At 42.2% G+C, this 25,990-nt stretch overlaps 1 protein-coding gene across 3 annotated transcripts in view; it reads right to left on the bottom strand.

Moving 5' to 3' along the window:
- Positions 1–15,838: 15,838 nt before the first annotated feature.
- LOC125464994 (zinc transporter ZIP12-like) overlaps positions 15,839–25,990 on the bottom strand; it is a 78,164-nt gene continuing 68,012 nt past the window's right edge. For all 3 annotated transcript variants that reach the window (XM_048558016.2, XM_048558022.2, XM_059638730.1), the window contains one exon: positions 15,839–16,351. In XM_048558016.2, the coding sequence (XP_048413973.1) occupies positions 16,223–16,351 (129 nt within the window). In that variant the 3' untranslated portion in view covers positions 15,839–16,222. The remainder of the gene's footprint in view (positions 16,352–25,990) is intronic.

The raw sequence follows: 25,990 nt of genomic DNA, 5'->3' as shown, positions 1-25,990 counted from the left end.
CTGGAGCTGAGCTGCATCAGTGTACATATGAAAAGCTGACACTGCGTTTTAGATAATATTGCTGAGGAGCATCATGTAAATAAGAAATAGGACAGAACCAAGGATAGATCCTTTGGGATCGCAGAAGTAACTTTGTAGGAGGAGAGAGAAGCCGTTATTGGTGAATCACGGGCTTTGATTAGTTAGATAACGATGAACCAGGCAGGAGCAGTCATACCCAATTGAATGAGAGTGGAGCGGCTGTGGAGGAAATTGTCAATCCAGGTTAAAGACTGGTTGTGAGTCAAGCAAGATGAAGAGCTTTAGTCTATCTTTATCCATCATATGGAATGTTTTGGTTTATCCAAGGAGACATATGACAACACATAAAACATTGATTTGTATGCTAGAAGTCACATTACATTCAACCAGTGCTGATTATTTTTTGAGGATTCAAAGTTCTCCAATGCTTCAACAAATTTTTTTGTGGCAGAACATGAAAAACAAAATGCAAACTTGAAAGAATTGTAAATTAACTGAAGGACGGTGTGGAACGTGAAAATAACATTGTCAGATTGGTGGAGTGGGCAGATAGGTGGCAGACGATGTTTAATGCAGATAAATATGAGGATCGGAAAAACATTAAAAGCCAAAACAAAATAAGGGGTACAATTCGAAAGGGGGTGCAGGAACAGAGGGACCAGAGGAATATTTATGCACTGATCACTGAAGGTGACAGGACAGGTGGAAAGAGTAGGTCATAAATCATGCAGTCTCTTAGGCTAATTAATAGAGGCATAGAATAGAAGAGCAAGGAACTGAAACTGAACTTGTACAAAACACTTTCTAGACCTCAGGTGGAATCTTGTGCACAGTTGTGCATGCCACATTATAGGAAAAATGTGAATGCATTGGAAAGGGTGCAGAAGCAATTTACTAGAATAGTTCCAGGAATGAGAAATTGCAGTTGTTTAGATAGATCAAAAATGTTGCAACTGTTCTACTTGAAGGGATGTAGCTTGACAGAAGATTTTACACAGGGCTTCAAAATCATGAGCCAAATGCAAAGAGTAGGTGGGGAGAAACTTCTCCTCATAAAAGCATCAAAAATGAGAGACAATAGATTTAAAGTGAGGTGCAAATGAGGTAAGTGTAGGGTGAGGAAAAACATATTCACAATGAGAGTAGTTTAGGTATGGAATAAACTAACTGGGCGGGTCATGGAGCCTGGTTAAATTGAAGTATTATGGAGAGCATTGGTTGATTATTTGGATAGAAATAATTTGCAAAGCTATAAGGAAACAGCAGGAGGTTGGCACAAGGTAACGATGCTCATTTGAACAACCAGTGCAGGCAGAATGGCCTCTTTTCTGCACCATAACAATGCTTTGATATTGTGAAAAAATAGGAGCTAGAGTATTCACTTTGGCACTTGAGTCTGCTCTCTATTTAATGACATCATAGCTGATTATTCGCCTCAACCCCACTTTCTCACCGTATCCCCACAGCTTTTAACAATTAATCAGTACCAAAAAAATCATTTGATCTTTGAATTGTGTTATTAAGTGGAGGTTGACCACCCCCCTGAACTAAAATTGAAACATCCAAAGATGAGCACCTCACTGTATAGTCTGTAAAGGGTATGTGAAATGTGATGTAATCTGCTTTTCAGCAACTTGTACTGGCTAGATAAACTAAACCCCTGACACTCACTTTAAAATCAACAAGTAACAATTGATTTATCTAACCCAAACAATGAACAAATTAACTGAACTATTATCAAACTGAAAAAAATCCCTTGTTAATGCTAACTATTCCCAAATGCATCATGGTTCTAAAGCTATGTTGTTCCAATAAATATAAGTCCCACTTATATATAAAAAAAAATTTAGTCTCACGAAATTACAGCTAGGTTATGTGTCTTCTGGGATATTCTGTGCCTTCTCTGTTGATTCTTCTGTCAGGATATTAACGTGCCATTGGTATGTTGTTATTTAGAAGGTAGTTGCTCTAAGACATACTGGAGGCCATGAGAGTCGAGGATTCTCTCTTGAGAACTGAGGACCATTAGCTTTGACAGATGGCAGTTAGCTCTGAGGTCTTTTTCTAATTTCCCCTTCTTTTATGCCCTTGATGACATTTCAATGTTTCTTACAATAGGATTATGTTGTCCTATGTTGTCAAAGCCATCAGTCTCAAATTTAATAGATTTTTGATATCTAAGTATGTGGTTCAAATTGACTGGCTAAATTCAACAGCCTGTTGTCCTGGTAAAAACAGCTGCTTGGCCTATGGACCATATGGCTTATCGATACAGATATTTCAATTAGGGTATTCCATGTGTATTTGCAAACTTTCAAGCTGCTGCTCACAGACATCTATTTTACATCACTCACCACAGAAAAAGCACATGATCTTTTAAAGGGACCATGCAATGCTTTCCCCCTAGCATTTTAAAAACACCAAATTCTAACTTCCTGCCTCCAAATCCACAAGTACTCTCTCTAACTTCACAACACTTGAATTTACTCAACAACAAAACATCTCTAAAGGTTTCTAGGATAAGAAAGTCCATATATTCGCACCACTGAGTGAAAATAATTCTCCTATTCTTAGTTCCAAATGAATTTGAGCCATTTTCAGGGAAGCCAACATTAAGAATCTGACAAGGCATCAGTTCGATCAACGTTCAAGCAATCGAAGTGCCTTGTAAACTGAAACAAAAACAAACTGCTGGAGAAACTCAGCAAGTCTGACAGCATCTGTTGAAAGAGAAAAAGAGTTAATGCTTCAAGCCCAGTGACCCTTCTTCAAACCTTGTAAGATGGATTTACTTAAACTATTGAACGGCCTTGTATGTAATAAATTATAAAAAATAAACTTGGGTGTTCATGAACATAAGCTGTGATCTATGAATAAAGGGTAGCAAATAGCTGTCAGAATTTGCATTTACAATATATCTCAGAAAATCTATTTATTTAAGGTAGTTTTTGTGCAAAATTCTAAATAGTTCTAACAAATACATTGAACAGAACATTTGAAACAGTTGGCATCATTGGATATGCACAGACATATGCCACAATGCTATACACAACTACAAGTGACAAAATAAATACTGTTTTCCAAATTCACAGGAAATAAGACAAGTATTGAGGTCGTCCCTCCCATGTGGAAAGACAAGGAAATAAGCTACTTCGAGAAAGAGGGTTAAGAAAAATATGGAATGAAAGAAGAAAATTCTGGAAAGACTCCAACAGGCTGGGCAGCATCTGAGGAAAGAACAGGCAAATGAACATTTGGATGCTGATCCCACATCACAGCTTAGAAGTCACATGACCTGTTTCTGGCATTTTCCATGTTTCAGACTTTCAACATCTGCATTTTCTGCTTTTCGTCTGAGAAAGGCACAATGGGTGTTTCACCAAGTACAAAAGGGATATGGATGAAGGCCCTGAGGGGAGAACAGTTTCACATTGTGCTCATGTGACAACATTTAAACAATGTTTTTATGGAACAGGTTTGCAATTTTGCTATACTTGGCACAGATTCCTTCCACTATTTGAAAACTCCCATTTAAGGATTTCTATCAGGTGTACATGCTGCCAGAGAAACCCACTCTAATTCTCTGTCTACCTTGTAATTTATAATTGGAGGAAGAATTCATTTCCATGAGTAAATACAATGTTTACTGACTTCAAACTTGAAGGGAATGGTTAAGAGAAAGCAGAATTAATTAATGTTGTTCTGTACAACATTGTGGGCTGAAGGGCCTGTTACTGTGTTGTATTGTTCTATGTTCTATTTGCAAAGAAATCAAATTGAATTCCTGCAACAAATGAGATAAAACAAAAATTATGCAAGCATTCTGATGTTTGGTAGAGAGTTAAATTCACTGACAATATTGAGTAAGAGCTAGAGATAGTAGGAACTGCACATGCTGGAATAAGAGCTATCTCAGGTACAGTATAATGATACAAAATAAGATGAAGGCTCGGTTAAAAAAGGGTCAAGGTCTTAGAGGCCTTTTCAGACTTAGAGTAACAAAGGTAATTTTATGTAAAGGAATGACACAGCTTTCAATCATCTCTGCTTTTCTCCTCATGCTTGTTCTTTATAGTTCACTGGTATTCACATCAGAGACAGTATTAGCATAATTATCACCCTCGGATAATCCAGATTGTTTAAAGTTTAAATTGAATTATAAGTAGTCAACTACAATTACTAAGTAGACAGAGAATTAGAATGGGCTTCTCTGGCAGCATGTATGCCTGATAGAAACCCTTAAATGGGAGTTTGAAAGCAAGAGCTGAAATCTCTAGGAAATATGGGGCCTCAATTCAAGGGTGAAGGGCAGAAAAATATGGATTAGCTCTGATGCTGGCACTGGGGCCTGACTGCAAACTTTACTTCAGCTCTGTGAGGTGTGATGCCTTCCCTCTCCCGTAGGAATATGGATACAAGAAGAGGAGAGGTGCAACAAGTTCTTTTTAATTTTCTTTACTTTCCCTCATGAGCCAGTTGCTGTCACCAGTTCTCACAAGTTATCTTGGTTTCCTTTGCTTTGGGCTTCTTTGACCCTTAACTCAGTTCCTTTCCCAAACTCGCTCCTCAACACTTACCTTCGGAATGGAGATGTCTTCTTTTGGTGTCCGATGCCAACCACTTTGCTGCCATGTTCTCAAAGGCATCCACAGCTGGCATCTGGTTCTGCAAAAATCTTCGGTCAGATTTGCTGCCATCAACAGTTCTTCTAATACCAGTCTTGTGGGAATTACGTGGAAAAGCATTAACCATTAATATGAGTGCAGTAGAAGAAGCACATACTTGAGTAACAACAGTAGTTTATTACACAATGATAAGATAATAAGTTATGTTACAGACTTGTTAACTACGTTAACATGAAGGAAGAGACAATAGGCAGAACATTATAGGGGGTCTAAGCAAAGTGGGCTTTAGTGAGATTTGTGGCAAAATCACACAGAAGTCCAGTGAGACTGATTTCAATGTCAGGAGCACCTTGCAATGCCTTTTATGTATTTGCTGAATATGAGGTCAGTTTCTCAGTGGAAAGCGGCAAGTTTCCAATTACTGGGGATTAGAGCTTGTTGAATGTCTTATTGATGCCATAACTCTACTCAGCTTTCTATCTTACTGTGGACAGTCTTCTTGGGGCCTGGGAAGGGGGTGAGAGGGTAGGTGTGGGGGCAGGTGTAGCACTTCCTGCAGTTGCACAGAAAAGTGCTGGGTGTGGTGGGGCTGGAGGGGAGCGTGGAGTAGACAAGGGAGTCACGGAGAGAGTGGTCCCTCCAGAAAGCAGATAAGGGTGGGGAGGGAAAATGTCTTTGGTGGTGGGGTCGGATAGCAGATGGCGGAAGTGTCGGAGGACGATGCGTTGGATCCCGATGTTGGTCGGGTGGTACGTGAGGACGAGGGGGATTCTTTTTTGGCTGTTATAGCAGGGACGGGGTGTGAGGGATGAGTTGTGGGAAATGCTGGAGACATGTTCGAGGGCGTAGGTGTTCTGCAAAGTGGTCTCCAAGCCTCTGCTTGGTTTCCGCAATGTAGAGGAGGCCACAACGGGTACAGCGGATGCGATATACCACATTAGCAGATGTGCAGGTGAACATCTGCCCCCTCTCCCAATTTATTTCAGAACTCCCTTCCCCTCGCCCATTTCTGATAAAGGGTCTAGTCCCGAAACGTCAGCATTCCTGCTTGTATGATTCTGCTTGACCTGCTGTGTTCATCCAGCTCTACACCTTGTTATCTCTGGAGTATTGTGTCCAGTTCTGGTCGCCTCATTACAGGAAAGATTTGAAAGTGTTTGAAAAGGTGCAGAGGAGATTTGCCAGGATGCTGCCTGGATTGGAGAGAAGGTCTTACAGGAAAGATTGAAAGAGCTAGGCCTTTTCTCTTTAGAGCAAGGAAGGATGAGAGGTGACTTGACAGAGGTGTACAAAATGAGCAGAGGTGTAGATAGAGTGGACAACCAGAGATTTTTTCCTAGGGTAGAGGTTGCTATTATGCGGGGACTTAGTTTTAAAGTGCGTGGAGGTAGACAAAGGGGAGACATCAGAGGTAGGTTCTTTACCCAGAGAGGGGTAGGGACGTGGAATGCATTGTTGGAGACGGTAGTGGAGTTGGCCTCATTATGGGTATTTAAGCTGCTATTAAATAGGCAGATGGATGACAGTATAAGGTAGCGGTGGAGGTTAGATACACCTTAGGTTTAGGGTAAATGTTGGGCACAACATCGTGGGCTGAAGGACCTGTGCCATGTTCTTTCCTTGCTGGTCAGCCCTCCTCTGATAAAGGGATATATGACTTTCTGTGTGGCACAGACCAGGGCAATCGTACATCTATGGCATATTTGTTTTGAAAGCTGCTGGAATATGCTGCACAGTGCGGCAAGCAAACAGCCTTCTCTCATTGGCTTATTGGAGTAATTCTTATCAAAGTCAGTGGAGTGACCTGTCAGTCAAGGTGTCCCAGCAGAGTAAGTGTAGGCAGCCTCCAATACCACTCTAAGTGAATGTCAGACATCTGCTTAGGGCATTCTCAGTTAGGAAGGCCATGCCTCTGGGGCTTGGGCATGGGTCACGGTCAGTTCAGGTAGGTCAGGCTAATGAATTTGGGGAGATGGTATAGTGATCAGTGAGGGGTCTGGGCACTTCTCACCTTGGATTGTCCACTTAAGTCGCTCAAGGGGCTGGGGCTATAGTCAGTCCATTGGGCCTATGTACAGAAACCTAGAGGAAATGGGGAATGGATAACGGGAGCAAAACAAGAGGGAGCTGCTGACTATGAGAAGGAGGCGCAGTGCCCTATCAGAGTCGTAGAGCTACAAGCTTGGGACATGGCAACTGGGAGGGGAGGGCAATAGTATTTGTAGAGAAGAGATACGAGAAAGCATGGGTGGGAAGGGGATCATGCAGGAGAGGGGTTCGTATGCAGTCAGGAGCAGCCTGACTTCAAGGTTGACAGAGTACAACTGGGCCTAGCATGATGAAGACAGCTTGGACGGGGAACTGAGGAGGCTCAAAGCCTGTCAGAAATGAATGTTTGAGGTCTTACTGACACGTAGCGGAAAAGGCTCATAACTACTGCCTAAAGAGCCGTACTGTCACCTACCTTCATGGCACATTCAAAAGTGCACAACATAGAAGACAGTAGCCACAAACATATTCTGTGTTGCCAGGGTAATAGGCTCGATCTGTGAGGGAGGCCCTGCAGAACACACCAGTATGAAACCCTTGAAGGGCAAATAGCATATGCATAGACCCATCCACTTTATAGGACACAAGCCTGTGGCCTAATCCCTGGCAACCCTAAAGCATTGGCTCCCTGTTGGCTGTGTACCTTTCTGCTCCAGATCTCACGAACCACCTTCGTCACACAAACACTGTTGGACATAAAGGCTAGGGAAATAATAGTCATATTGCAGGATGTGGAGAAACTGTTTCAGCATGACCCACTGCCCTTTACAATAGGCTCTCAACACAGACATTGATCTATGGTGTGTCCTGTATGGACATGATGTAAGGCATTATACTGGCATAGCTACATTCAGGGTTACACAGAGACTCAAGCAAATGGATACAGAGCCAAAACAATGACTTTTGCAAAATTATAAGAGGTAATATACGATTATACTAAAGTGCTGTCAAAAGATTTTCTTCTTTCTCTCACTCTCACTTGGCCTTAGACAATAAGACCATAAGACATAACAGCAGAAGTGGGCCATTCATTCCATTGAGATAATTCCACCATTCAATTAGATTATGGCTCACCTGACAATCCTCAACTTCACTTTCCTAACTTTTCCCATAACCCTTGATTCCCTTACTGATTGAAAACCTGTCTATCTCAGTCTTGAATATACAATACTTAATGATCCAGCCTCACCAGTTCTTTATGGTAAAGAATTCCATAGATGCACTATCTTCACAAAGAAGCCATTCCTCTTCCTCTCTTTTTCAAATGTGCGAACCCTTTTTCTGAGACTATGCTGTTTGGTCCCAGGTTCTCCCACAAAGATAAATGAACTTTCCACACCCCCCTTTTAGGGTTTTTGATGATCTTCTGATAAAGTGTCACTTGAAACATTAACTCTGCTTTCTCCCCACAAATGATGCTAGACCTGCTGAGTTTCACAGGCAATTTCTGTTTTTGCCACTAAGGATCTTGTATATTTCAACAAGATCACCTTTCATTCTTCTAGATTTCAATAAGTACTAGTTCAACCTGCTCAACATCTCCTCACAAGATGGTACCTCCGTACCTGGTATCAATCTAGTGAATCTTCTCTGGACTGCTTCCAAAATGAATGTATATTTCCCATGATAAGGGGCCAAAACTATTCACAGTATTCCAGCAGTGGTGTGACTAGTGCCTTGTATATCTTCAGCAAAACCTCCCCACTTTTGTACTTCATTCCCTTTGAAATAAAAACCGACGTTCTGTTTATTACCTATCTATTAACTGTTGAATGTGAATGCTAGTATTTTGCAATTCACAAATGAGGGCCTTGAAATCCCTCTGTTCTGTAGCTTTCTGCAGTCTTTCTCAATATAAATAATTTTCAGCTCCTCTATTCTTCCTGCCAAAATGCCTAACCTCACATTTCCGATGTTATGTTCCATTTGCCAAGATTTTGCCATTCGCATAACCTGTCCGTGTCCCTCTGCAAACACTTCATGTTATCATAAACATTTGATTTCTTACCCTCTTTTGTATCGACTGTAAACTCGGCTGTTGTATACTCACATTCCTCACCAGGCCATTGATATGTATATTATAAATAATGGTGGCCCCACCATTGATGCTGTGGCATTCCATTCATTATAGTTTACCATCTTGAAAATGCTCCTCCCTATTTCACTCTTTGTCTTCAATTTGTCAACCAATCTTCTATCTATGCTTGCTGTTGTGTGTAAATCTCCATAAGTTACATTTAATTTGGCTACTTATTAAGAAATCTCACTGGTAGTCAAATCCTAAAATAATTTGCTAAACTTTATTGTACATAACAACCAAAATAAGATCCCTCAAGCAAGTAAGCAAGTTAAGCCTCACAACTCAACCTGGCTATTACTTGATCAGTAGTGCAGTTTAGCTATGATTCCACCATCTGTGTCTGATTTTAGAGGTGTTCAGTATTTGATCCTTGCACAGTTTTGTTCTTTTAAGTTCTGTTGTTGAATTATTCTAGTGTTGGTCCCCAACATTGGTTACACTTTTGGAGACTTCAAGTTAATTTCTTTCTTTCTTATCAGAAGTAGCCCCCCTGTTCCATGTTACATTTGGGATTAGCAGTCTGTCTGTTTGAAACACAGCTTTTCCTGCAGTTAGCCCCTTTACTTCAGGACATTCCTTCTGCAGGCAATCTTAATGGCCTATTTGTCATGAGGCAACACGTAATCAGGTAGTATTCTGTTGTTTCTTCCAGGAAACAGCTTGTTTATATTCCTTCCTGCCAGGGATGGCTAATTCGTATATTGCTCTTAATTCCTTTCTAACAGTTTCTTCTTGTCCCTTACATCTCAAGGAACAGTTTATTCCAGACAGACTTATTGCTGATTCTTTCAATCCGTGAAGTTATCAAAGTTTTGAAGTTTATAATATCACATAATAACTCTAACACCATGAACTCTTATCATGTTAAGTGGCCTTCTGTGTGATATCTCAACAAATTTCTTCTCAAAATCTGAATGTTCAATTCCACTGGTTTCCCTTTATTATTGGTCCCTGGGGTAAGGGACACTCTGCTCAGCAGTGGAGCCCATTGGCCCTGGAGGTTCAATTGGATGACTCCAGGTTATTTGTGTCTGGACAGCCCTGACGTTCTGAGGGTCTTCTTGTCAAAGCTGAATGAACCCTTTTCAGCTTGTATCTCCACAGGTCAGATGGAAACAAGTAGAACGTAGAACATAGAACTTGGAACATTTCAGTGCAGTACAGGCCCTTCGGCCCTCAATGTTGCGCTGACCTGAGAAACCAATCTGAAGCCCATCTAACCTACACTACTCCATTATCATCCATATGTTTATCTAATGACCAGTTAAATGCCCTTAAAAAGTTGGCGAGTCTGCTACTGTTGCAGGAAGGACATTCCATGCCCTTATGACTCACTGAGTAAAGAACCTACCTTTGACATCTGTCCTATATCTATCACCCCTCAAATTAAACCTATGTCTCCTCATGCTAGCCATCTCCATCCGAGGAAAAAGGCTCTCACTGTCCACCCTACCTAATCCTCTAAACATCTTGTATGTCTCTATTAAGTCACCTCTTAACCCTCTTCTCTCTAATGAAAACAGCCTCAAGTCCCTCAGCCTTTCCTCATAAGACCTTCCCTCCATACCAGGCAAAATCCTGGTAAATCTCCTCTGCACCATTTCCAATGCTTCCACATCCTTCCTATAATGCGGAGACTAGAACAGTACACAATGCTCCAAGTGCGGCCACACCAGAGTTTTGTACAGCTGCAACATGACCTGCAGGTGGATGGCACTGACACATCTGGAGATTTCAGAGAGGAGTTACTTTCTTTGTGGTTCCTCCTCCAGCTGGATGCCTCCTGAGGTTGCCTTGATTCCTTGTGAGTGCTCACTGAGCTCTCCATTGCCCTGTCGCCACGGCTTCAGTCCTGCTGACCAAAGGCTAGGGCAATGCAGTGCTGGGGTGTGGACCTCTCCAGCAGAAAGCTGGATCTGGTTGTCCATGGCAACCTCCAAGCTGTCCATAGAAGCAGCCAGACAGTCACTTAACTTGCTGCATTGCTGCAGCTTCTGGGCAATGAAGGCCATTATATTCCACACAGCAATCTGCCCCTCCTGTTCTTCCTTGTGCATGTGGACAGAATTCCCAATTTCAGTCACAATAAGCTCCTCTCCTGCTTGCAGCTGAGTTGATGCCTCATGTCCAACAGTCCTCCGAGAGCCTATAGCTTAGGTATTTATTCTTTGGGCAGTTGTGGATTGTCATAGTGAGATGCTTACCAGATTAGGCTTCTGTACTTTCCGATGCTAACATTCCCACTGCGGTGTGTGCATCTGAGCTGATCCAAGGTTCAGGAGGCAGCCTTGCCATTGCTTTCTCTAAGGCCTCCATACTCTCATCCTCAGAGGTTGAGAAGCTGGTTTCTGAAGGTGGTAAACATCCCATTGGTATCTGAACGTCATAAGGGAGAGAAGGCATGGTGTCTTGTTGTTAGTAGTGGAGTGTCATGAATGGGACTGACAGTAGGGTTTCTATGACGGTTGCAGTGGTTACAGTGGGACACGGACTTCTGGCCGTAATTACAGCAGCAGTGGTTCCAGTCTTTTTCTGGGAGGGCAGAGATTCCCTCCTCATAGGTGCTGAGGAGCTATGTTGGGCACCCATCCATCTGTCTGAGTCTCTTCTGCTCCATTGTGGGTTGTCTTCTCCTGGATTGAGGGAAAGAGAGGAATTCACTGGTACTGAAGTGGGTGGTGAAACTGTCACTGCTGGTGCAAGTGGTCAAAAGATGGTGGGGTGTCCCAAATGAATGAGTAGATGGCATTGAGGCTATGTTTGGTCCAGTGGCATGGGAGATGTTGAGAGTGAGGAGAGTGAGCAATAGTGAGAGTGACGGAGCATAGGACATGGTGGGATGTCAGTACAAGTAGCAGGTTTAGAGTGAGTACAGGATAGAAGAGACAAAGAGTGTGGCATTTACCTAGGAGAAGTAGAGGTCATTGACCTTCTTACAGCATGACTGGATATGCCTGCAGGTCATTGAGGTAGCACTGGCCTGATGGCGACCTTGGACGAGGTCAGAGGCTGCCAAGCCTGGCACCATAGTCTCCTTTGCCAGTCTTCAAGGAAGATGCACCATTCCTATGTGCCACCCCAACCACCAAGACTTCCATGATGAGGTTGTCGGAGAATCAAACTGTCACCTTCTGCCCATCTCCGAGTAGGGCAGCAGCACAATGCCAGCTCTCATTCAGTGCACAGCCGCCTTTTAAATATAGTGGAGACACCAGGGATGTTGGTCTTTCGGGTAAAATCCAGTGAGTGATGACTTGTACTGGGAAGGGCATGTCGTACAATAGGACTAGAATCAGATGTGTGGGACATATAACAAAGTGTGAAACTGGATGAACACAGCAGGCCAAGCAGCATCTCAGGAGCACAAAAGCTGACATTTCAGGCCTGGACCCTTCATCAGACAGGGGAATGGGGAGAGGGTTCTGGAATAAATAGGGAGAGAGCGGGAGGCTAGAAACAGATGTCCATTTCAAGCCCACTGACTCCCACAGCTACCTAGAGTACACATCCTCCCACCCACCCTCCTGCAAAAATTCCATCCCCTATTCCAAATGTCTCTGCCTCCATCGCATCTGCTCCCAGGATGAGGCATTCCACTCCCGCACATCCTAGATGTCCACATTCTTCAAGGAATGCAACTTTCCCCCGCAGTGGTCGAGAACACTCTTGACCATGTCTCCCGCATTTCCCGCAACACATCCCTCGCACCCCACCCCCGCCACAACCGCCCAAAGAGGATCTCCCTCGTACTCACACACCACCCCACCAACCTCCGGATACAACGCATCATCCTCCGACACTTCCGCCATCTACGATCTGACCCCACCACCCAAGACATTTTTCCATCCCCACCCTTGTTTGCCTTCCGGAGAGACCACTCTCTCCGTGACCCCCTTGTCCACTCCAGAATCCCGTCCAACCCCACCACACCCGGCATCTTCCCCTGCAACCACAGGAAGTGCTACACCTGCCCCCACACCTCCTCCCTTACCCCCATCCCAGGCCCCAAGATGACTTTCCATATTAAGCAGATGTTCACCTGCACATCTGCCAATGTGGTATACTGTATCCATTGTACCCGGTGTGGCTTCGTCTACATTGGGGAAACCAAGCGGAGGCTTGGGGACCATTTTGCAGAACACCTCTGCTCGGTTCGCAATAAACAACTGCACCTCCCAGTCGCCAACCATTTCAACTCCCCCTCCCATTCCTTAGACGACATGTCCATCATGGGCCTCCTGCAGTGCCATAATGATGCCACCTGAAGGCTGCAGGAACAGCAACTCATATTCCGCTTGGGAACCCTGCAGCCCAATGGTATCAATGTGGACTTCACCAGCTTCAAAATCTCCCCTTCCCCCACTGCATCCCAAAACCAGCCCAGTTCTTCCCCTCCCCCCACTGCATCCCAAAACCAGCCCAGCCTATCTCTGCCTCCCTAACCTGTTCTTCCTCTCACCCATCCCTTCCTCCCACCTCAAGCCGCACCTCCATTTCCTACCTACTACCTCATCCCGCCTCCTTGACCTGTCCGAATTCCCTGGATTGAGCTATCCCCTCTCTACCTCCCCACCTCTATTCTCCTCCCCACCTATCTTCTTTTCTCTCCATCTTCGGTCCGCCTCCCCCCTCCCCCTATTTATTCCAGAACCCTCTCCCCATCCCCCTCTCTGATGAAGGGTCTAGGCCCGAAATGTCAGCTTTTGTGCTCCTGAGATGCTGCTTGGCCTGCTGTGTTCATCCAGCTTCACACTTTATTATCTTGGATTCTTGAGCATCTGCAGTTCCCATTATTGTGTGGGACAGAATAGGGGCCTTGTGGTGAGAATCGCTCCAAAAATGCAACTCGCACTGAGCCAAAAATGTGTATTATTTACCTCACCGTTGTCGCTGAAGAGATAGTACTCAGACCTGTGTTATTTGGCTGTAGAAAGTATTACTGATGACAAACAGGAACTGACTAGCTCCCCCCCAAGAGGCAGCATTTATGTAATTGTGGCTCAGAGCTCCTCCAAAACTTCTGAGTTAACCTGTTCAGGCCCACGGGCTTGTTCAACAGTTTTAATGGCAGTGCCTTTTGCTGACTTCTTTTGACTGGGAGGTTGGACAGCTGGATGTTTATGAGTCAAAACCATGACTTACTTGATCTCTTTGTGGCCCCGGACATTATTCCTGGCAGGAACAAGAACAGAAGTTGCTGGAAAAGCTCAGCAGTTCTGGCAGCATCTGGGAAGAAAAAAATTCAGTGTTAACATTTCCAGTCCAGTGACCCTTCCTCAAAACCGTTCTGGGCAGCTTTGGTCTGATTGGGAAGCCACTATTTAGGCTTTAGATTTGAATAACAGAGTGGGCGATAGTGATATCAAAGGTATATCTAAAGAGGGCTCAGTTGGCTTAAGATGGAAGCCCTTGCTGTGCATAATTTAAAATTGCAATCAGCTAAATCAGGAGGGAAATGCGCGTTTGCCTGCTAATGGATTTTGTTCGCAAGTACATGATGCACAAACCTTCTAGATAAAGGGGGAAAAGCATAGTCAGCATCAGCTTCCATCCTGTCAAACTGAGCTTGGATTGTCAGTGCACAAACGCCAGGTGCTACTAAGAGCTGAGGTTCTGTATGTCCCCGGTTTTGCTAAGAATGGTTCTGGTGACATTACCATGAGATGGTCTGAACCGTTGGAATGTACCATACCACCTAATATACCTTTGACCACAAGTCCTTCGGGCTGTAGTCTGCATGAAACATCATTACGGCCCCGCAGGAAGAGGAGATCCCTGTTACCTGACTCTGATTGTCGAAATGATTTTGCAGAATTCATCAGCAGCAGAGTTTTCAAACAAGCACCAAGATGCTGATGGTGAGAAAGGCTCAACTCATCAGATCTTTTCTGCCCATCACACTTCAACTTTTTGACCTTGAGGTTGTCATGGTGAGCAACGGGCCATTAATTACCTCCTTCTGGAATGTGCATTTGCAAAGAAGGCCAGAATGGAGATGCGGTGGGTTTTTTTTCAAGGTTTGTCTTCATCCTGGGCAGTCCGGTGACGCATTACACTGTGCTCAATGGGCTGTTTCCAAGCACCCACACAGATATAAAATGACCAGCAATTCCGAAAGATGCTTTTTGGTCTGGCTGAAACTTGGTGTTCCGCCAGTGCAGAAAATTCTGCAGAATGGCACATACCAGGTTGAGCGTCCAATAAATCTTAGGGCTGCTGCCATGGAGGGGAATAGGTAAAGGCCACTGTCCAAGGTCTTCTAGCCATAACATGTTAAATGGTTGGAAAATGTATAAACCTGAAACCTCCCTATCTGTTTTGCCTGACAAGGAATGTTCATTTGAATGTTCGTGGGAACATCAAGTGTTTTAAAGTCATATTGGGATACCTCAGGCTGAAACTTGCTGCACAGGGAAAAGTGTTGAATTCTATTATTTTTCCACAATATTCAATTTGAAATCTTCTATCCTTGGTCTGTGAACTTGACATGGAGCATGTTATCCATATCAAGAAAGTTGCAATTGTTTTGATGCATTTTACTGTGTGGAGAAAAGTCAAATTTTACTGCACACTCCATTTGAAATCTTTGTAATGTCCTTTAACAAATGTTATGAATAAAGCAGCTTTGGAAAGAAAGCAATGTTCCCACTTCAGTTTAACCGAACTTGTTTCCTGTTTCTACATTGTTAAAACTTCCATGCGATTTTTAATTTAATATGATGATAAATTTGCTGTATATATTTCTAAGCAATTGCAGTCGTCTTGCCTGGTGCCAGCAAATCTCAAAAGTGGCAAATGTTACTGCTTGTAATTTTCTGATGTGCATTGGCAGTTGCCAAGGTTCTACACTGCCAATGCATGTTGGAAAATTAAATCCTGTTTGTTGGTGTAAAAGAGACGTGTTCATTTTTATTTCCAAGATGATGAAAAAACTCAACTGAGACAAATACTCTTGGTTGCTATCTAATAGCAAAAGTAAGATTTAAGTTTTAATATCATTTCTTAACATTACATGATTTGTCAAAATCCAATAGATAACTAATTGAATAGAAATTGACATGAACTTGGATTTAAAAATATATTACTGATGGGTGTCAAAATGCTACTCCCTTTTATTTTTGGTAGCAAATTCATTCTTAAAAAGAATAAGTAAATTATTTTGTTCAACTATGATTTTTCTGTCCTAACATTGAATTTTTAATAAGCACAATTATCAAAAGATGTTTATCAGTAAAAATATTTCAGGTTTGAGTAGTTAAAAACATGAAAAACACTGCGAAGTGATATTAAATATTAGTACTGATTTATATGCCTTTCCTGATCCAAGCTTCCAGTGCCTTTAAGTTCAATTTTCATTTTCAAATGTTCAGTGCATTATGTGAAATTGTAGTCAATTTTCTGTGCAGGCAGCTTTCATCTCTTGGTGGGGATAGGACTTGAGAACATTTTATATGGCAAGCTTGTGTTCAAACAGGGCAAGAAGCAGGAGGAAAGACCAACCCAGAAGCAGTCCAATGTTCTGAAAGATGAACATTAGCCAGGGCTTTGTTGTTTTTACATGTGCCATCTCAGGAAGCTGTTATAAACAGAAACAAAAAGAGATGTTAGGCTCTGATTATAATAGAATACACAGTGTAAAGGATATTTCCCTGATACCATGCATTATTTCTCAGCCAGGATAAGTGCAAGCTACTGACGCCTCCTATTTCACACTCACTCTCTCTTCCACTGTGCACACCTCCCATCAAGGCTCATGGTCTATCGCACTCTCACTATTACGTGTGATATCTTTCCTTATTCCTCCTCACCCACCCTCTTCCACCTACAGTCCCAATACTGCATTGTTTCTACATTATATACTCACTCACTCGGAATAACTTTGTCACCTGCAGGCACCTGCACCAGTACTGTCTGTGGTGCCACCTACTGACTGAACTCCTCACCATGTCTCATTACAAATGTAAACAGTCTACAATAGTGCAGAAAGAGCCAGGATGGGCAGTGAGTGCTTGACATTCAGCTTGTCATACTCTATGAGGAGAGGATCCTGGCATTTGCAGGTTGGGAAGGAATGTTGAGATACACCTGTCCCACCAACTGAGTAGGTATCATTCCCTACTCCAGCTCAGCTCTCACATTAACCCTGTTCTCAATGTTATTCATGGTACACAACTTCAAACTCATGGCCGCTATGCTCTCTGTCTTTCTTGCAGTGCAGGTACCAAAGCTGGAGTCCACCCTGTTGTCAGAGAAGGGGACCAGTCTACAAAAGAATCCCCCAAGAATCCCTGATGTGAAAAGTCCAGTGGTTCCATAGGAGATGCGGTAAGGCTACTTCTTGCAACCCAGCCTCCAGCTCAGGTGTCAATATCTTAATGGGAGCATGAGTTCAAATTGGAACACCAGTTGGTAAGCAGATCTCAGGGAAGTCTCCACAGATGGCCAAAGGGGAAATGCTGACATTTGGAATACTGTCAAAGACCAGGCATAGACTTAGTGATAACAAGGTATAGAGCTGGAGGAAAACAGCAGGCCAAACAGCATCAGAGGAGCTGGAAAGCTGATGTTTTGGGCCTAGGCTCTTCTTCAGAAAAGACCCTTCTTCAGATTCAGCCCCTGGCAGGAGAGGACCCTGTGCTGTCTGCAGTCAGGTATTTCATTTGCATGCATAAGGAGACACAGAGGCACCAGGCAATAGGGTTGTGTTGGATGGGAGGTATTAGCCCTCATAGTGCAGAGGCTGCTGGATTGCAGCAACATTATCGGGACTCTGCTGCTTCGAGTATATGATTATGTTGCTGTGCCTATGGACACCGAGACCAAATCGCCTCAGAGTATGCTGGATAAATGCCTGAAGCAGCACTCCTTCACTCTAGTCATTGGTATTTAGTCTCACCAGCAAGGTGACAGGGGATAGACGGAGCCAGAACTCACTCCGTGTGCCTGCTTCTCGCAAGTAGGCAGGGCAGTGCTATTAAGGACTCAGTCAGAAGGTGAACCTTTCAGTCAGCCCTCAGAAGTGTATTCTTGGGGCATTCCAGAGTTGGCAAGGCGGTCCATCTACACATTGCCAAGCACCCTCATACATAGGAGGGTACACTTGCCTCTGGCAAAGACATATCAGCCTGTATGTCCCTAATATACACAAATATACCCAAAGTCACTTGGCCAAATACCAACAAACAGGCTTCACTGTAGGGCAGGGTCCCTCCAACCCAACTGCAGAAAACAGGGCTGTACTGAAGCATAGCATGAGGGGAAAGAGCAAAAGGAAGGCTCTTAAAGGGTACATTGGCAGCATGGGGGCACTGCACTCTATATTTGCAAATATGTATGCACTGTTCCCCATTACCTGTTTGCTCGGGTTCTGTGTCACTGTTACTGCAAAGAGACCAGCCATCCTGTTCAATCAATGACCTACCATGGACCCATGTCTGACTTGACATGTTGCTGCACCATGTGCAGGCAAGATCTGCATTGTATTTTCAAGGGATTCCAGCAACAAGGCACCATTTCTGCAGGTGCACATACACTGCTATTGTGTCACAGGGCTTCACTAGGCAAAGTATTGATCTTGCATAAAATGTTCCTCAATGTTTGGAGAAGGGAGGTGCATTACATATAGTGAGACAATATATCAGGGACTGGGAGTCCGGAGGAGTGTTTCCACAACAGTATATGGTAAAGAGGTCTGCGTGAAATGTTGTTGCCTTTTGAAAAGCCATCAGTTAATTTTGCTCACATGTCGAGGCACCTACCCTGTGCACTCTGGGCAAAATGTTGGCAAATGGAATTTAACGTGGATAATTCTGAGGTTATCCATTTTGTTCAGAAGAATGAATAGATGGCTTATTGCTTAAATGGAGAAAAATGTCAGAGTGCTTCGGTGTAGAGAGATTTGGATGTCCTTGTGCACGAGTACCAGATAATACAGAAGTCAAGTAGAATTTTTGGCATTTATTGCAAACGCAATACAAAAACAGCAAAATGTTGCTGCAACTCTACAAGGCATTAGTGAGACCACGCTTGGGAAAGTGTCTACAGTTTTGGTGTCCTTACCTAAGGATGGATGTAATTGCATCGGGAGCAGTTCAGAGGAGGTTGACTAACTTGATTCCAGAGATGATGGGCTTGTATTATGAAGAGAGATTGAGCAGTTTAGGCCTATACTGCCTCAGATTAGAAGAATGGGAGGAGATCTAATTTACGTAATTAAGGTGCTAAAGAGGGTAGACATAGAAAGGATGCTTCCCTTTTGGGGTCATGTGGAACTAGAGGTCATAGTTTTAGATTAAGGGGCAGCAGATTTCAATCTGAAATGAGAAGAAATCGCTTCTCTCAAAGGGCCATGAGTCTGTGGAATTTTTTTACCCCAGAGTGTGATGGATGCTGGAACATTAAGTAAATTTAAGGAGGAGATAGACAGAGTTTTATTTACCAATGTGTTGGAAGTTCTGGGGAACAGGCAGGAATTTAATGTTGAGATTGTGATGAGATCAACCATGATAGTATCAAAGGCTGAGTAAGTTTGAGGGGCATTTACTGGCTACTCCTGCTCCTACTTCTTAACTACTTCAGAGCTGGGTATACTAATGTGCCAAGAACCAGGATGAAACCATATGATGAACTACCTGTGCTGTGCAGCAGAGGTATAGTAGGGGAGATTAGCATAAACAGTTGTCTTAGGCTGCAAGTTATGCTAACAACAAAGAACAATACAGCACAGGAACAGGCCCTTTGGGCCTTCAAGCCTGTGCTGGCAAATCTTGCCCTTCTATACTAAAACTGTCTTCACTTACAGGATCTGTATTCCTCCATTCACCTCCTGTTCATGTATTTGTCCAGGTGCTTCCTGAATGCTGCTATTGTGTCTGCTTCTGCCACCTCCTCTGGCAGTGTGTTCCAGGCACTCACTACTCTGTGTGAATAACGTGCATCACACATTTCTTTTAAACATCCGTTTCTCCGCACCTTGAACCTGTCCCCTAGTAATTGACCCCACCATCCTGGGAACAAGACTCATACTTTCCACTCCATCCATGCCATTCACAATATTAAAAACTTTTATCAGGTCACCCCTAAACCTCCGGCTTTCCTGTGGAAAAAAAACAGTCTACCTTTCCTTTCCTCATTGCTAAAATCCCCCACACCAGAAAACATCCTGGTAAATCATTTCTGTGTCCTCTCCAAAGCATCCACATCCTTTTGGTAGTGCGGTGACCAGATCTGTGTGAAATATTCCAAGTGTGGCCTAAATAAAGTTCTATAAAGCTATAGCATAATTTGTCTATCCTTATACTCAATGCCCCTTCCAACGAAGGCAAGCATGCCATAAGCCCTTTTTTATTACCTTATCTACCCGTGCTGCCACCTTCAGTGATTTGAGGACCTGCACACCCAGATCTCTCTGCACATCAATACTCGTTAGGATTCTGCCATTCACTGTATAATTTCCACCTGCATTTGACCTTCCAAATTGCATCACCTCACACTTGTCTGGATTGAACTCCATCTGCCATTTTCTACCCATGCGTCCAACTGATCTATATCTATGAATGATTAGATAAACTAGTCTGACCTTTTTAAGTAAAGTGAACCCACACTACTTAACAAGTTTTGAGAAGATTTGTAGCTCAGGTTAAGGTTCTGGATGTGAGTTTGCTCACTGAGCTAGAAGTTTAGTTTTCAGATGTTTCGTCACCATTCTAGGTAACATCATCAGTGAGCCTCCGATGAAGTGCTGGTGTTATGTCCCGTAGAAAGTGGGACATAACACCAGCGCTTCATCGGAGGCTCACTGGTGACCTTACCTAGAATGGTGATGAAACGTCTGAAAACTAACCTTCCAGCTCGGCGAGCAAACTCACATCCAGACCCACACTACTTAATTTGTATTGCTTACCAATAACACAAACAAAAACATGATACGTTGATTAGTGCTGGAAACTTTCTTAAGAGCCAAAGTCCATAAGACCATAAGACACAGGAGTGGAAGTAAAGCCATTCGGCCCATCGAGTCCACTCTGCCATTTAATCATGGCTGATGGGCATTTCAACTCCACTTCCCTGTACTCTCCCCATAGCCAGTGATTTGAATATCATTACAATAGAAGAGGTCAAACAAAACTTGAAACAGTGCAGATGCTGCAGTTACCCTAGGATCCCAAAAAAATCAAATGCAGAAATACTTGAATTGTGAGCCAATTCAGATAGACAGTCAAATTTAGACTAGATTATAGAGCTACAAGTTGATTGAGACAAGAAAAAAGCTTGAGCTACACCAGAAAAACAACAATGTTTTCAAAATAGCTAAAGAGCGAAAAGAACTGGATTTTTGAATTTCCACAAACATTTACCTTAGAATAGCAAGACTGCTATAAATCCTTTGTATATTAAGAGTATTTGAAACAAAAACAAGGAGCAACAGAAAGATGACTAGCAATTTCTCTAGCTCGAATTGGAAGACCACAGATGTTTCACCTGAATTTAGATTCTTTGCATAAAGAATGAAGCTTTGCTTCTTGGATTTAGCCATTGCAGAATCAGATAAGGAAACAGTGAAAATGAAGATAATCATTACAAATGAGAGATTGCACAGAGTCATCACTTCAGTTTGTCTCAAGAGGATCACAAAAATCCTCCTGTAGGAAATGCAAAAGTAAACAATAGAATTCAACATCTAGAGTTGATGCTTTATAGGCAATAGATGCAAGAATTAATTGGTCCGCTTGTCTCGAGGTGCCATAACAAGGGCAGCTACTGACAAATGGACAAGACTGTAATTTTTCAGCAGCTGAGCTATCTGAATGTGCAATGAAGTTATTTATAACCTTAATGGCTTTCAAAGATTTCAAGAATTGACCTCTGATACCAATACATTTCTTGAAGAGGACAAACAAAAATGCATCTGGACCACAAAAGCTGCAAATATTTTAGCACCGGTGGTGCTGTAGTAGCTAAAATGCAGATAGCAGGAAATGTATGTGGTAAGTGGGGTCAGCTGCATACAATACAAAGTTGTCCAGCATTCCAAGATCTGTGAGTGGCATCCAGAGCAAAAGGATACTGGCCACACCACTGCAAGAAGCCTTATTCCAAAGAAATGGCATGACATTAGGATGCAACTAAACAAAAAGTACATACAGCATGGAGACACCTTTATGGAGTGTGCCAGAAATTGGTCTAAAAGCAAGTACTTAAATAAAGTTTGCAGCTTCACTGACAGGGTGAAGACTCAAAGGGGAAGAATCTTCATTCAAAACGTGGCACAATCAGGAACTGTTTGGATTAGAAAATTCTGAACCTTTTTCTTCAGAGATACTCACACAAAGCTGAAACATTAGGGAACTGAATTCCAAGATCACAAAAGCGGAGTTCTTTTCCAAGCTGGATGATAAATGTAGTCAGTTTTCTTGGCAAGGGAATATCAAGAAATCATTGCTTCCAGATCATTTGGAGATGTCACTTCAGACCTTTTGGTCTATCTGTTAGTCAGAATTTGTTCCAGCAGCATATGGACAGAATTGCAGGAAATATCCTTGGAGAAATATGTGCCTCTGATGATATTGTGGTAATCTGCAAAACTGAAAAGCACAACCAAAATCTACATTGACTGGTGGTTGCTGCTTCAGCATGAAGAGCTCATCAGTAACATCACAACATGCCATATGAATGTAAGTCAGTTCAGTGTTTTCAAGTCTGCCTATTCATGTTTTGCCTACACACCAAGACAATGATGACTTGCAGGGATGTCTTGGATTTGTTAATTTCCCAGCACCATTAATATCAAACTTTTCTGAAAAAGTTTAAGTAAATTGTTAAGGAAAGGTGTACCGTATATACACCAGGAGGATCATCAATACATGTTCAATCTCTCAAATATGCAGCAGCAGCAGAACCTTGCATCATTTAGTGTTAAAACTTGACAAAAAAGGCAATGCTGGAGCATGTATCATACAAGATGACAAACCAATTGCATTTGGATGCATAAATCTATCACAAATGTAAGCCATTTACTCTAGCACTTGATCTAGTATTTGGTGTCACAAGATTCATTTAGTTTTAATGTGCCATTACTTTATTTTGCAAAAATAGGGGTGTGATGTTATTGATTTAAGGTCTATGATGTCCTAATAGATGTACATGCAAGAAGGCAGCTCATCATCACCTTCTCAACAGAATTTAGGCCTGGACATTAAATGCTGGATTAGTCTGCAAAACCCACATCACGTGAATGCATTTAGAAGTATGCTGACAAGCCAAGGACCAGTGTGAAATATGTGATCAACTGCCATTGCAGCCCCGCAGAAGCAACCCAGAAGCATGTGAACCTACCTAACTGTGACTAAAAGGTATAATGCGAGTCATTAAATAACCCTTTTCAAATAAACTGAATCTATGCTATTTAATCTGTTACTTACCAACAACATAACCAGTAATGACAGATCACTTGTGATCATTCTTTAAAGATTTAAATACAAACTTATTTTCTATCATAAATAATACACCAAAGAAGAGAGATGTCATTTTAAAATTTGAAGTCAAGATATTTGAAGTGAAATATGTTTTTTAATGCAATGAACAGCATGTCCATTCCATCAAAAACAGAATGTGATTTCTGGACTCTTCCATCATTTGGATAGAATTTGCAAATCAGGAAATATTTTACAGTGCCAGCATCACTCTTTGTCAGAGCAGATTATATTGCCAAAGTTAGACAACCTGCAGCCTTTTGGACAAGAGTCGAGGAACTAATCTGAAACAAATTGTGCAGAGATCTCCATCGAGAACAGCCCACAAATAAACAAATAGATACAGAAAGTCTATAATACAAAGTAGGTGACGAGCTGTGAAACTATAACATGAAACAACATGCATACTATAGACAGAGCAAAACAATCCCACAGCTCTCTACATCCAGTCATAAACAGGGCAGACAATTAAATGACTTCTGGAAGGGAAAGGTCTCATCAACATATTCAACCTCAAAGAAGGTGGAGCTCAGCACCTGTGTTCAAAAGTCAAGGCTAAAGTATTTGCAAATAATTATAAACAAAAGTGTCCGGGGACAATTTTAATTGCCCTTTTCCTGTAGACCTCAGCATTATAGAAGCCAGACTTCAAGCCATTCAATTCATTTTAGGTCACATTAAGAATTGGCTGAGCGCACTGGAATCAGAAAAGGCTACAGGGTTCAACAAAATCCCAGCTGTAAACCTGAGCTGTACAACTGGCTGTGTTGCTAGCTCCTTGCTCCCACCCAAGTTACATGATATACTGAGATAACATTGTGTGGAACTGGAGGAACATAGCAGGCCAGGCAGCATCAGAGGAGCAGGAAAACTGAAGTTTCGGGTTGGGACTCTTCTTCAGAAATTTGATGCTTCCTGGCCTGTTGTGTTCTTCCAGCTCCACACTGTGTTCTCTCTGACTCCAGCATTGGCAGTTCTTACTTTCTCTGAGTGACATTCTTTATTGAAATGGCTATGGGTAACAGAGATAAAGTTCCACTCCTTAATCGCATTGTGCATTTACTTTCACTACGTGGGTTTAAACAAGTTTAAGGCTTACCACCATCATAAAGGTAACTAGGGACAGTGCAAGTTTGTTAACATTAGTGAATTAGTAAAACAAACCAGATAGATTCTTATAACAATTGATTACAGTTATTTTGGTCACATTACAGAGACTAGATTTATAGATTGAATTTAAATTCCACCAGCTGTCATATGGGACTTCAACACAACATTAGCTTGGGCCAGCGGATTACTTATCCATTGATTTTATCACAACTCAATTAATACTACCTCCATTAAATACCCCTTACACTTTGTAATTTCACATTTTGTGGAGAGTTGTATCCAATTTTGCAATCACCAACTAAGGTTGCTGCAGGCTTTTCTTGTTCAACAGCCTAACCAAATTGAATTTTTATATTTTTGAAGAATTTGGAAGAAATAGACCATAGTTTGCTCCATCAACATTTGACTCTAGTGTTTCCACTGCACAGTTGCACAACTCAACAATCAGTAAATTTATCTATTAGGGCACACTGCAAAGTGGTACTACTGACATGCAATGCAGTCAGCTATGCACATAAGTTGTAATCATATGTGCACATTGTGCGGTCACAGTGACATTAATAGAGGACTAAAACTTAAAAGTAACAAATTAATGTAAGTGACATAAAATCACTGATTTATACAGTACGGAAACAAACTGTTTGGACTAACCATTCCTCGCCAACCAGATATCCTAAACTGATCTGGTCCCATTTGCCAGCATTTGGCCCATATCTCCTTAAACCCTTCCTAGTCATGTACCCATCCAGAAGCCTGTTAAATGCTGTAGTTGTACCCACCTCTGCCACTTCCTCTGGCAGCTCATTCCGTATACCTACCACCCACTGTGTGGAAAAAGTTGCCCCTAAGGTCCCTTTTAAATCTTTCCCCTATCACTTTAAACCTACACCCTCTAGTTTTGGATTCCCCTACCCTCAGAAAAAGACTTTGGCTACTCACTCTATCCATGCCCCTCATGATTTTGTAAGGCTTTTTGAAGTCTTCCCTCAGCCTCTGACACTCCAGGGAAAAGTAGCCCCAGTCTATTCAGAAGTTCCCTGTAGCTCAAACCCTCCAATCCCAGCAAAACATCCTTGTAAATCTTTTCTGAACTCTTTCAATTTTAACAACATCTTTCCTATAGCAAGGAGACCAGAATCGCGTGTAGTATTCCAAAAGTGGCCTAACCAATGTCCTGTACAGCTGCAGTGTGACATCCAGCTCCTATGCTTAATACACCGACCAATAAAAGCAAGCATACCAAACATTTACTGGGACACGCATCAAATGGAAATGACAGACACAAACTTCCATCTTGTATTTTACTTTGAAAGTGCTGCAAAGGTGAAATGTTTATGTGGGAAAATTGCAATCGGCCCTTTAATATTCTGTGGAATATTACGTAGGTACATTAGTTAGCTATGTTAACATGTTAATGGAAATTCTCAGTTCAATTCTCTTCTCATTATTCAAAGTTTTTTTTCACCATGGTTATTTTTATAAACAGTTAACTGAAAAATGCCTTTGTAACAGATCATCAGATTATCTTAATTACCCAGGAACATTCTATGTAATTTAATAGAGTTTTGTGGCTAATAATGTATCAAAATATTATTTTCCATTATAAAAATTACTGTCACTGAAATACTATACCA

Source organism: Stegostoma tigrinum, chromosome 2, assembly GCF_030684315.1.
Source record: "Stegostoma tigrinum isolate sSteTig4 chromosome 2, sSteTig4.hap1, whole genome shotgun sequence".
Classification (NCBI taxonomy): Eukaryota; Metazoa; Chordata; class Chondrichthyes; order Orectolobiformes; family Stegostomatidae; genus Stegostoma; species Stegostoma tigrinum.
Note: the sequence above shows the minus strand (reverse complement) of the source record. Positions and strands in the feature narration are given on the sequence as shown.